The 12,204-nt window shown below is 51.3% G+C and overlaps 5 protein-coding genes across 5 annotated transcripts; 3 read left to right on the forward strand and 2 right to left on the reverse strand.

Annotated features, from left to right (window-relative positions):
* Positions 1-1,937: 1,937 nt before the first annotated feature.
* Positions 1,938-2,765, forward strand: An09g03000 (uncharacterized protein; the record flags this gene model as incomplete). The annotated part of the gene is made up of 2 exons (XM_001393579.3): positions 1,938-2,161; positions 2,240-2,765. 2 exons carry the CDS (start codon positions 1,938-1,940, stop codon positions 2,763-2,765), a joined length of 750 nt encoding a protein of 249 aa, XP_001393616.1.
* A 1,085-nt stretch (positions 2,766-3,850) lies between these two features.
* Positions 3,851-4,483, reverse strand: An09g03010 (uncharacterized protein; the record flags this gene model as incomplete). Its single annotated transcript, XM_059749695.1, has 2 exons — positions 3,851-3,913; positions 4,082-4,483. The coding sequence occupies 2 exons, from the start codon at positions 4,481-4,483 to the stop codon at positions 3,851-3,853; spliced, it is 465 nt and encodes a 154-aa protein (XP_059601362.1).
* A 1,806-nt stretch (positions 4,484-6,289) lies between these two features.
* Positions 6,290-7,257, forward strand: An09g03020 (uncharacterized protein; the record flags this gene model as incomplete). The annotated part of the gene is made up of 2 exons (XM_001393581.3): positions 6,290-6,386; positions 6,509-7,257. 2 exons carry the CDS (start codon positions 6,290-6,292, stop codon positions 7,255-7,257), a joined length of 846 nt encoding a protein of 281 aa, XP_001393618.1.
* Positions 7,258-7,338: 81 nt separating this feature from the next.
* On the reverse strand, positions 7,339-9,013 carry An09g03030 (uncharacterized protein; the record flags this gene model as incomplete). The annotated part of the gene is given in 2 exon segments (XM_001393582.1): positions 7,339-8,587; positions 8,712-9,013. Coding segments are annotated over 2 exon segments (1,551 nt in total).
* Positions 9,014-9,592: 579 nt separating this feature from the next.
* On the forward strand, positions 9,593-11,409 carry An09g03040 (uncharacterized protein; the record flags this gene model as incomplete). Its single annotated transcript, XM_001393583.3, has 2 exons — positions 9,593-9,630; positions 9,762-11,409. 2 exons carry the CDS (start codon positions 9,593-9,595, stop codon positions 11,407-11,409), a joined length of 1,686 nt encoding a protein of 561 aa, XP_001393620.3.
* Between the last annotated feature and the right edge of the window lie 795 nt (positions 11,410-12,204).

Below are 12,204 nucleotides of genomic sequence, written 5' to 3' on the forward strand. Positions count from 1 at the left end.
TATACGGACTCTTGATTGTAGGAATCGATCTGGCTGGAAACCGCAGCAGAGCAGGGGCAAGGGACATAACACAGCGGAGGGTTCAGTTACAGTCTAGACCAGCCAAAGACGTACTAGAGCCCCGGCATCAATTTGAGAAAAGACGTTACCGAGGTTACAGCCGGTATACCCATGCTCGTATTGCAATCCCTGATTCTCCTTAGGATCGAAAGCAACCAAGCACCTCAGTCACAATCTCCTTGTTGTCCCCGAAAAGGCAGCATTGACAACAGTTTCACAAACACAAAGATCGTCACTCCGTCATTCTGGCGGTGAGGGCTTGGGCAGGGATTAAGCAGCCAAGGAGAGATTGCAAATTGCAGAGATAGTCTATGTGTGTATACTTCAAGTCGCACCTAGAAAATGCAAGAGCTGATGGATAGATCCAGTACGAAAATACCCTGTACCATACGCCATACATAGGTACGCTACCTGGACTCTGTGGTTGCGCGCTAAAAATACGTGAATGAAGTTGATAGATCCAACGGAGCGCGGGGAAGCATATGCCTATGATAAGCTAAGTAGACAAGAAAAATGTGGCTGGCTCTCGTTTCCGGGGGCAAATGAAGTACCCTTGATCCTGGAGAAGGTTTGGCATATGATTTCAGCCTGTAGCCGCCCAAGCCGACGTTGGGACAAGGATCGTGTCTGTGATGTATCGTGAAGGTTGGATTGGGGGGAAGGTAAGCTGTAAGGGTTGACTCGGGAGTGGTTTCGCGCCGACTCGCTTGCTTGCTGGATCGCTGGCTACGATAGCTTCCTACATCTCGGTTTTGCTCGAAGGCTGCAGGGAAAAGAGTGGATGAGGACAAGAAAAATTGATTAGCTCGAACAAGTTCCTGTTATGCAAGCCGGGCCGAGATCGGGCGGACTATACTCTTGCCGCGGTCAAAAGCGGCCCTAACTCAATTTCTCTTGCCGAAATAGGGCCTAAATAATCCCATTTTATCATCGCTTGGTGTTGCCCGTATTGGAACTTCGCAAAGGAGGACTTCGTGGGCTGCGTTCCCACGATCTCAAGAGCACTCGATTGAGGGATCTGCATGATGTTGTTGAGATCCGCAGAAGGCGGCTCGAGCCGGCCCATGGCGTCTGGGAGTCACTAATGGAGCTGATCGCCAGAACGTCAGATTCACACTAGATCCGCAGCGAAACTGCCTTGCGTTTCTACAGAAACAACGTTGGGACGAATTGAGAAGGTTGCAGACTCCGAGTCTGGCAGGTACCATCCTTGTGTAGTAGCAGAGAGTCTGCTGATATGACTACTCGCATTTTTAGTCGTCAATTCAGTTTTAGGAGTTATTATTTCTTTATACAATCATATCAGCACACGAAGTACGGAATAATATCAACTCAACTGCAAGATTCTTGGTTTTATCGGAGTGTTGAGTCTTCCAGCTGGCCCAGAGACAGACTACCAGTGGACATGTCACTCAGCTTGGGTCCTGCAGCCCCCACCCACATATGTCACATAGAGAGGATGTTTCAGTACCTACTTGAAGACCCACCTCCATACTCAGCCGTCAGGTAAAATGAACCATTCATGGTATATCGGATATGTCAGACACAGATTTTGCTCGGTGCCTGCGTATAACCTACCCACCAGTTGGCCAGATCACACCAGACAGGACAGTCAGGGACATACGACACCCTTGTGCCTTTACCAGCCACCCAGGGAATGAAAGAAACTATCTATACATCGAGCGAGGATGTCAGGTTGCTTTTGACTACGGGCAATTCCTACGTCGTGTGCGCTGAAAGGATTTTCTCCTTAGGCCGCAATATAAGACGTAATCAATTCCCCATTCAATTTCCACACTTCAGCAACACTTAACTAGCCAGTTGTTAGTCTTGCTCTGCTCCCACTTCTTTCGTGGCGGTTAGAATTGCATACCACCATGGCGAGGACTTCATCGAGACGTCAAACCAGGAATAGGCCTGAGACGCCTCCACGCACCCCAGCAGTTTCCAAACGGCCTCCGATTACATGGAATTACATGGAAGACTGTATGCTATTGAGGGGAATGATCCTGGCTTTGAACGAGGGAACCCTTTCAAAGCAGGTTTTCGAAAAGCTAGTGGAGAGAAGAGGAGATGATCGTTATTCCGCTGATACTGCGAGGTAAGTGCGTGCTTTTTACTATAGCCCTTTAGAACAAGTTACAATCCTGTTCGCCACGATTACTAACCTTTTGATAAGAAAGCGTTATAGGGATCTTACCATCATGTGCACAGCAGTCGAGAGGGACCGCCGCGACCTCTTTCCAGAGGTGATTATGGTAAAGCCCAAGTCAGAGAGACACGCGGACGATGCCTATATGAATGTTCAGGAGCCAGAAGACGACTATTTTCTTTCGCCAGATCAGACTCCATGCTCCAATGCGAGCTCCTCTCCTTCAGCTGAGTCCTCTGCAACCCTGACTCCGAGCCCTCGCCGCAGTCAACGTCGGAGCACCCCCGAAGACCCTGGTACACCCACTCGTCAATACCGCCGAAGGGAATCTGAGCGACGGCAAAGCGGTGCTCCTTATCAGCGTGGCGTTTCATCGCGAACGAACCCTCAACCGCCCGCAAGAACTCCCGCCCCTCCCAGGCGTTCTCAAGGAACGAGTGCCTCGCGTGGTTCTCGTCAGTCACAATCCAGGTATCGAACACCAGCGACCAGTCAGAATGCCCGATCCGAGAGTCAACAATGGAATTTTCAGGCAAGGATCAGCCATGATTGATGGGGAGTCTGTTCAATCACTTCTGAACTTATGCTTTGCACTCATTTCGGCTTCCTGTTTTGCTTTCGTCGAATGGAGTCCAGCAGTTGTTGGGCTTGTTGCTTCCTTGTTTATGCTCGGCTATCTACTTTCTGTTTGAATATTCCTCCTTAGTCGTTTCGTCTTGACTCTACTGGTTGGGATTCCTTCGTATGTTCCTATACTATTATGTGTTCAGTTTGGTCTTTTTGGATTGCAAAATGTATGACAGAGGATGATGTATTAGTTAGTCTACTTATAAAATGCTATGATAAATAGAAAGAAAGCCCTATTCCATAATTCCATCTCTTTTCTTTCTCTCATTTTATCTCTCTCTCCCTCCCTCCTTCCCTCCCCCCCTCTCTCTCTCTCTTTTCTTTTCTTTTCTTTCTTTCTTTCTTTCTTTCTTTCTTTCTTTCTTTCTTTCTTTCTTTCTTTCTTTCTTTCTTTCTTTCTTTCTTTCTTTCTTTCTTTCTTTCTTTCTTTCTTTTCTTTCTTTTTCTTTTTTCTTGTCCCTTGCTCGATCCTAAGAAAGGTTCTTATTAGCTTTACACAATGCTCTCCCGACTACTAGACTGTCTCTTCATATCAAGCAGGTCTCCCTAAAAGTAGCATAAATACATGTCCCTGAATGACTACTACTATTCCTGATAAATTCCCACAATGGCTCAGGCCCGTGTTTGCGCTTACAGCGACATACATCAAAGCCTCTCGAATTTGTAAGCCTCCTCGCCCGATAGAGGTGGTACAGCATCAGGGAACTACATAATCTGGCAGGGTCACAAGATCACCCCGCTTCTGTACTATCTCAATATATGGACATATTGTTAGTAGTAGTCCTTGATCTCTTGTGTTTCGATCGAGACTTAATGTATCATCTTTGTCATCGGATTTATCCTAGTAGATCCATAATATTGAGTATCAGCGGTATACAAATTGAGTTGCAAAGCATCTCTCCGTTAAATTCCTATCAACCAACGTCGAGTTACTACGTAGTAGTATTAGCTAATACTCAGCTACTAGATTAAGCCCAAATAAAAGCGATATCCGCCATCCCCAGCCGACAATCAGCATAAACCATGAGCCGCATGAATCTCAGCTCCCTCATCTTCTTCCATACCATACTTCACCTACAACACCCCCACACAAATATAGTACCCCAACCACAAATTTGTACAGCCTGTACCAACGGCCGGATTCCAAGCGATGATATCCGTCACCGACACACTCTTCTTCTGCGCCACTGTCGTACAGGTATCCCCAGAGGCAACCAGATAGAAAGCATCGCAGTTACTCACCATCCCTGACTGAGTGGGCAATGGGGTAGTCACGGCTGTTGTGGTGGTGGTCGTAGTAGATGTGGTCGTAGTAGTGGTGGTAGTGTCACTAACTCCAGTGCAGACATAGTACCCCAGCCAGAGAGTCTCGCAGCCGGAGCCCACACTCGGATTCCACGAGTAGAAGTTGGCAAGCGAGATACCAGCACTGGAGGCAATGGTGGCGCAGGTATCGGTGCTAGACACTAGGTGGAAGGAGTCGCAATTGCTGGTCATGCCGGGCTGAATTGGAGAGGGGGTGGCCACGGCGTTGATGGCTGCAGCTGGGGCCGCGAGGAGCGTGGTGGGAGTGCCAGCACGGGGAACATGTGCTGTAGCGAGGGAGGAGAGGAGGGTGAAGATGGTGAGGTATGTGAGATACATGATGTAGTGGATATACTAGTAGTATCTTGAGGGTAGAGAATCTGTTTCTGAGGATGAGAGATGAGTCTGCATGGGAGGATACGGCATGGTTTATATAGCCATGATGGCAAGGCTGTCTTCACGGAGACATGGCTGAAATAGTACTATAGACGCCTATCTTGCCCTCTTCCCTCGTCAGGCAAGTCATGTCTTGGAACTATCTTGGCTGGTGATGCTGTATAGCGAGGATACTCTGCAAAAGTCTCACCACGACGGGAATTCCGGGTAAACCGGGTAACGAGGTCTCTCTTCCGGGTGTTACCTTGTGACGTGGGATTCATGCATTCGGTGGGACTCATAGCGGTAGCCTTCCCTTTCTGCACGACGTCTCTTCCTATCCGTAGTAGTATTCCCTCTCCAGACGGTCAACACCGGGTATGTCATTCTACATCGAAAGACGGGCCTGGTTCTCTAGAGCCTAGGACTAAATTTAGCTTTTTTCTAATGCAGCACCAGGTTTGTTCCGCAGTTGACCGAGACAACGTTGAACCATTCGGGAGACAGGGAACTGATATTCAGGCGTCCTAGCGACCGGGATTGCATGGGTCCTGAGAGGGAAGGCTTGACGCGAAAGCAATATGTCTCACAAGTACAGAGTGCTGACTGGAGAGGTTTTATCGGACCCTGTTCGAACTCAAGCTAGCTTTCGATAGTTGATGAGTTTGCATCCGGCTTGACCCCTTCTGGGACCCCGTCAGTTGTCTGACACTTCCTAGTTCGGAAAAGCATCGCTAATGGTCAGACTGGTCCTGCTGTCTATTTCTGCAATGCGACAACGCCACTCCTGTCACTATGGGTCTTGGAGCATTGAAGTGCTTCGAAGCGGAGGATGGAAATGCGGGGAATTGGCCGCGGGGAACGGGCCGAAGCCATGGATTGGGTCAGGAACCACGCCGAGAGCATGATTGCGTCTTGCCCATTGGTAGTTCACTATACTATTTGCATTGTCTGCAGAGCAGAGTATATTCACAGCCGATAGTTATTGAACCACTTAGAGTCAGTCGGGTACTGCTTCGATACGATATGACGTGAGATTTCAACGGTGGCGTCGGTAGTGCGGAGGGACTCCTGCTTGATTGCTTGCTTGCTCGGTCGTACCGCAGCATCAATCACCTCTTCTATCACATCAACCCATCATTCGGCTGCTCACATGGTCGTCGAGTGTGTGAGACCCGCGAGCGGGGAAGTGGAAATGTCTTAAACCATAGCGAGTGGAAAGTTCACCTCATGGATTGGCTGTATGTATGGCAGACGGTGACTGGCTAGTTTGGATCAATGCCTACGATAGTATCAAAATCAGGATAAAGAATCCTTGTCAATGGTTCCATAGACTCGTTATGGTGTCTGACGTTCAAAATAATAGCTTAGCCTCTTCTATCTCTGGACTGGAGGCTATCAAATGTCCCAATAGATTGTCGCTTGGTTTCGTGGTTTCGTGAAGGATGACGAGTAGATCATCAATTTGACAGAACAACGACAGGAAGAAACGATAAATTAAACCCAACAACTCCACACATAGTGATATCCTAAATACATTGTTATGATGCTTGTCACAAATAACTGCATATTCCTACAGCCCTCCTCACGTGACCCGCACCGGGGATCTCCGCGGCGATTGCGGCAGGGCATCCCCACTGATAAGAAACACATCCAAGCTTTCTCCGACTTCTTCACTCAACGCGCATCAAGGGAAAACTCTTCGTCTCCATACAATGACCCTATAGTCTACTGTCTGCGCCGGGCCGGACTATTTCCTAAACGAATAAAATGACTGAACTTTTGTGGCGCGGGCGGGGAGTCACGTCGCTCCTGTCATCCCTTCGCCGCACCAGATTAGCAAGCTGCAACCCCATAATAGTTATTGGTGGGTAAGCATGGAACTGTGAATCCGTTCTCCTTGTTGCAATGTCCACTTCAATGCTCGCGACATGACCCATCATGAAACATGAATTATGCATATGTTCTCCGCTAATAGACATCAAATAGATAAACCATCCTCGCGAACCAACTATAACCCTACTCCCTCCATCTCCAGCAAAGTACCATGGCTGAGCAATTTACCACAAAACCTCCCGCAATCGAGATACCACCACACCAACCATCGAAACAATAGCAATGCATCCTCCACCACCCCCAAACCCATCTCCCTCCCTACAACCCCCGACCCCGACCTCCCACACCTTAACGCCTCGCAAAACGTGCACATGACCAAAATCTCCAGCAAACCCATCACCTCCCGCGTCGCAACAGCAACCTGCCACATCCAATTCTCCAACACTCGGCCATGGGAGATCCTGCGCGGCGGCGGAATGACCAAGAAGGGGGACGTATTTAGCGTAGCGCGCATCGCGGGGATCATGGCTGCGAAGAGAACACCAGATATTATCCCTTTGTGTCATCCGGGGATAGGGATTACGGGGGTGGAGGTGGATGTGGAGTTGGTTGCTCCGGACGCTGCTGAGGATGATGGATGGGGTGGATGGGATTCAGGGCATGGAGGGATGCGGGTTGTGGCTAGTGTGAGTTGTGAGGGACGGACGGGGGTGGAAATGGAGGCGATGACGGCGACAATGGGGGCGGCGTTGACGGTTTATGATATGTTGAAGGCGGTGGATAAGGGGATGGTGGTGTCAGGGGTGAGGTTGTTGGAGAAGAAGGGGGGAAAGAGTGGGCATTGGGTTAGGGATGGTACTGCTACTGGTACTAGTAGTGGTGGTGGTGGTTCTGAGAAGTGAATTAGTTATCTATATATTGTCTATACTAGTAGATATATATGGATGATCTAGCTGGTGTACAGATGGGCCTATCATGTCGTCCTAGTAGAGAATGATACTGTCCAGACTGGAAAATCCCGTGGCGACGCCTCCCTCGTTGACGTCTTTGCCCTTGGTCCGCATGAGCCAGCCTCCCTGTTCGTTGTGCAGGATTTTGCCTCCGGCTTGGTCCCAGAGTATCGTGCCGTAGATGCCCAATTCTCCGATGACATTTCCGCTGAGGACTTCGCCGTCCGGTCGCAGCGCCACGTTCTTAGCCTCGGCGGGCGGCTGGATCAGCTCCATCAGGATCCACCGCTTCCATTCTGTCTCAGGGAGGGATCGCAGGAAGTCAGGGATCGCCTCTTTGTAGATGTTGTTTCCACCTCCCTCGCGCTGGGGTTTCAACACGTGGTTGGCTGCTGTTTCAGAGGTCAAGGCAAGCTCTCGTCCACGGCCATTCGAGGAAAGATCATATTGCGGAGCAAAGGTGGCTCGTAGCCTCTCGATTGTAGTTGAGTCGGTACCGGCCAAGAACTTGGCAAGATGATCCGGCCCCTGGGCTTCCGCGAGCACCTGCTGTACGATCTTCGATCCCGCTAGCTGGTTCAGGACAGTGGGGCATTTGATGGCGGCGGAACGCTCTAGATGAATGCGAGCATCCCAGTCACGCTCGGACTTGTAGTCTGTCGGTGTGTAGAAAGAACGGAGGTACACAGTTGTGACTTCGAATTCTACGCCTTCAGCGTGAGGGGGGCGGTAGATGAGCGGCCGGGAAGGATTGGAGGCGGTAATATGAGTGTGAGTGAAGACTTCGGAGCTGAGCAAACGGAATACGGGAATCTTGTGAACCTGCGCAAGCTGCCTCGAGAGAGCTAATTGATCGAAGACGTTCCGTTCGCCTTCCTGGACAACAAAGACGATGCATGTAGGTAGAGCTGGTGATGACTTGGATGGTCCATAGGCAGAGTGTGCTGCAGCTAAGCCCGCCGAGAGGGTCTCCACAGAAGTGTTCTTGGGGGGCTGGCTGGTGCTCAGTAGGGGATGCGATGGATACGCGATGGGATGACCCGGTGGGGAGTTGAGAAGCTCGGTATGCAGGSACGTTACGAGCGTTGACAACCCGCCGAAGGATGAGGAGATGGTGTTAAACTCGACCTGCTTCAAGGAGGGAGGAGACGAGGCAGACGGCATGTGAGGCATGTAATCGGACCGATAGAGGCCAAGGGAGAGGTTCTGAACGTAACCTTCCTTTTTGACTGCGAGGTGAACATTCCAGAGGTGCGAGATGAAGTCATCCACGTCAATGAGGCTAGAGTGAAGAACGGTTTAGCATCTACATCTGGAGATTCAAAACCAAACGAAGTGCAACAGAACGCAACAAAACTCGTCCCTCGAAGCTGAGAGCAAGATGACAGATAAGAGGTGCCCCTTACTCTTCCATGATGTCCCCAATCCATTGTTCGTCACAGGTGATTGCGGCATAGAGTTGGTTGTACACCGTCTGGAGGGCCTGGGCCTCTTCGAAGCAAGATTTGGGGAAAGGACTGGGGAATAAGGTAACCGGGGCACTGGTCGCCACAACGCCTTGAGGGTCTGACTCCTTGGAGATGAATGTCGGTGCAGGACGGATCATCAATCCATGTTGAACAGTCCAGTCTTTCACTGTCCGAACCAGGAACTCCTTCTGTGCGGGGTTCAGGTGGGGAGGATAATCCGCGTAGACGGAGTCGGACATTGCGAGAAATGACTCAAAGACGTATGTGACAGCGCCTGACAAGATCCACGGTAATGATAATGCTGATTGAGTGATCCAATTCACAGATAAGAAAGTTGAAGATGAAGAAGCAGTAGCAGAAGAAGAAATCTAGTAATCTGCGGGGAGGCCGCCGATCACAAACGGCACAGCGCGGAGGGGCATATCGGCACTGGATTATTAATCCGGGCCGACTGCAAGTCAGCACGTCAGGAAGTCAGGTGACTACCGGGTTGTTGCGCAAGTGCACCGTCTGGCTCCCCTCAACCGACCAGCACTACGGCGGTCCAGAAGCACGACGGATTCACAGGCGCGACTACGGGGCACAGCAAGCACCCCCAGTGTCTTGAGCAATCACTCCATCTCTTTGACCTTCCCCAACTTCCTCTCCACTCCACCCAGCTGGGCTGGCTGGGTTGCTGTCCCCCCAGGCACTACCTCCGCTGGGGAGGGTGTGTCACTCCCCCCTTCATCCCCGTCACCATGGTTTACGACTGGGATGGCAAGCGGGAAATCTGCTATCAGATGTATATCAAGGATAAGAAGGCCCTGGAGGAGATTATGGAGTATATGAAGAATGTCTACCAGTTCGCTCCAAGGTGAGTGACTTTACGCACGCGCCATCTCTGACACGACACGCATTGTGTGCTCCTGTTCATACTTCTAATCCCAAACATCCCAAATCTATTCCTTCTCGTCTGCTATTTTGTCTAACCTCGCGATTTCATAGTAAACGTGCCTTTCAGACTCAATTCAAACGGTGGGGCTTCCCTTCGAAACAGAATCCTGCACATAAAAACGCCAAGCTGGTAGCACGAGTAAAGCAGCTATGGGAGAAGAATACAAGCCAGCGGGATATGCTTCGCATACTGAATGAGGAGGGCTTCGAGATCAAGGAGCGGGAGCTGATGCGGGTGCGGGCCAAGAACCGCTGGCTACTTCGGGTCCCTAACGGGATGAAGTCGCAATCGCGCATTCAGACCCCAATCCAGCTGCCCGAGGATGAAGGGCTCCTTGCTCTCCAGCAGGAAGTATACAAAACCGAAGGACCGCCCTTCGACGAGACCGAGAACCTCCCCACCCCCACAACAGACGACCCTACCTCGCCCAATCTGCCTCCCGAAGTCCTTGCCAAGCGCAAGGAGCGCCTCGAGCGGCTCAAAGCGGAAAGCGAAGAGCGTTGGGCGAGCAGGAAGCGTCGCCGGCGGACTCGTGGATGGGCAGGGCTGCCGGCTGACCCGCCGGGACCTCCGCGCTTCCCCTCCGAGACGACCATTGATGAGAGCAAAAAGTATCTCGGGCTGGACAATGCGATGTATCGCCAGGTCCGGGATCAGTTCCAACGGATCTGTGAAGAAGCAGGCTTCATCAAGAAGACCGTTGCGGGACCCGAGAGATGGCAGGACGCCAAGAACAAACTGATCGAGGGATCACCGCATCTCCAGCAGGTGTTCTGGCACGATCCCAACCAGCTAGAAGCTAAAACACTCGCCCTAGATGTGCTATGCACCGATGTGACGAAAAGGATGAGGACTTTGGAACGGCGAATGACCATTGCCGAGGCCAAGAATGTCCTCGGGATCAACCCGGAGGAGAGCCGCCAGATACGAAATGCGTTTTACAACACCCTGAAGGCGGACCATTTCACGAGCAAGCTGGAGGCTGGCGACGAACATTGGAAGGAATTAAAGGACCAATGGATCCAAAATTCGGAGCTCCTTCGTCAGATTCTTGCGCCCGGCCCCGCAGACCCGGAGCATGCGGCGAAAGTGAAGGCCCTGGAGGTGCTGTGCCGCGACGTCATGAAGCGGCTCCGGGATGACCAGACCAAGCGGGATCCCGCCCGCAAACCATCCGTCCCTCACGCCCCGGCTCAATCAGAACCCGAGAGTCCTCCAGTCAGCAGCAGCTACGGGAGTGGCATTGCCAACGGAATCAGTACACTCGCCTCGCAGGCGCTGGCGAGTGCCCCAAGTGATCTCAGTGACATGCAAATCGATCCCTCCCTGCTGCAAGCTGCCAATGACCCTTCCTTCGCGACGGGCCCTTCGGATTCCGCAGCTGCGTTTGGCTATGTGGACCCGATGCTGGGGCCCTCCGTGGTGCATGTACCTGTCTACCTTCGTATCCATCCGCAGAGTCCGCTGCACGGCGACTCGAAGACCTGGGTGGAGAAGCTGACGGCGCGGTCGGTGGCTGAGCTGCAGCAGATTGTCGGCGAGAAGTACCCGGACGCGGTGGTCACGAAGATCGAGGGGATGGACCGCGATGAGAAGGGCAATGAGATCCCGTTTGTAATTGACGAAGATCATGAGCTCGATGCGTACTTGACCCACGTGCAGGGGCGCAAAGCCACCTTTGTGTTTTGCCTAAACTAACATACAGTTAATTCGTATACTCCGTAGCTAGCAAAAAAGTGTTACTATAATAGGCCAATCCCAGAAAACATAATACTGTTTGTAACTCCTTCGCGGTTTATCCACGGTCCTATAACAAGGGACTTGTGTACGAGGCCATCCTCCACAGAACCAGCTAGATGCAGAAAGCCGAGATTTATTCATGCGATACTACTATCATTTGATCGCCGATTACTAGGACATAGACGTACATACAAGCGCAGAAAATATAATTACATATCGACTACTACATCAAAACACTGATCCATCAATGACAAGCCTTCCCAAACTTCCTCAGCCGAAAATAATTATACGGCAACGGCGCCAAATAACCCGCCGCCATGGACGTAGCCGCAGCAGTCCAAAACATTGGGTCAGCGATATTCACCATTCCTCCCGTGAGATGATAATCGACCAGATTCTCCGCCGTCTCCATGGCCAGCATCGACACCATGCTCATTCCCATGGCGGTGCGGGCAGCCGCTGGCCAAGAGAGTTGGTCCGCGCCTCGGCGGAGAAGGACGGTCTCAAGGATGATGGAGGTGGTTATTCCTGAGGCCACTGTGCTCTTGGTCAAAAAGACGTTCTGAAGGGTTGAGTTGTAGAAGGAGATTTGAGAACGTACTTGAGGCACCCATTATGAGGCCCATTCCTAGATGGGGATAGTAGGTTTGGAGGATCCATAAAGCGGAGAAATCACCCAGTGTGCAGCCGACGAGGCAGCGGAGGGTGTTGATGCTGGCGCGCTTCCAGGCAGACTTGGTCGTCCAGAACTTG

Source organism: Aspergillus niger (genome assembly GCF_000002855.4).
Source record: "Aspergillus niger supercontig An09".
NCBI lineage: Eukaryota > Fungi > Ascomycota > Eurotiomycetes > Eurotiales > Aspergillaceae > Aspergillus > Aspergillus niger.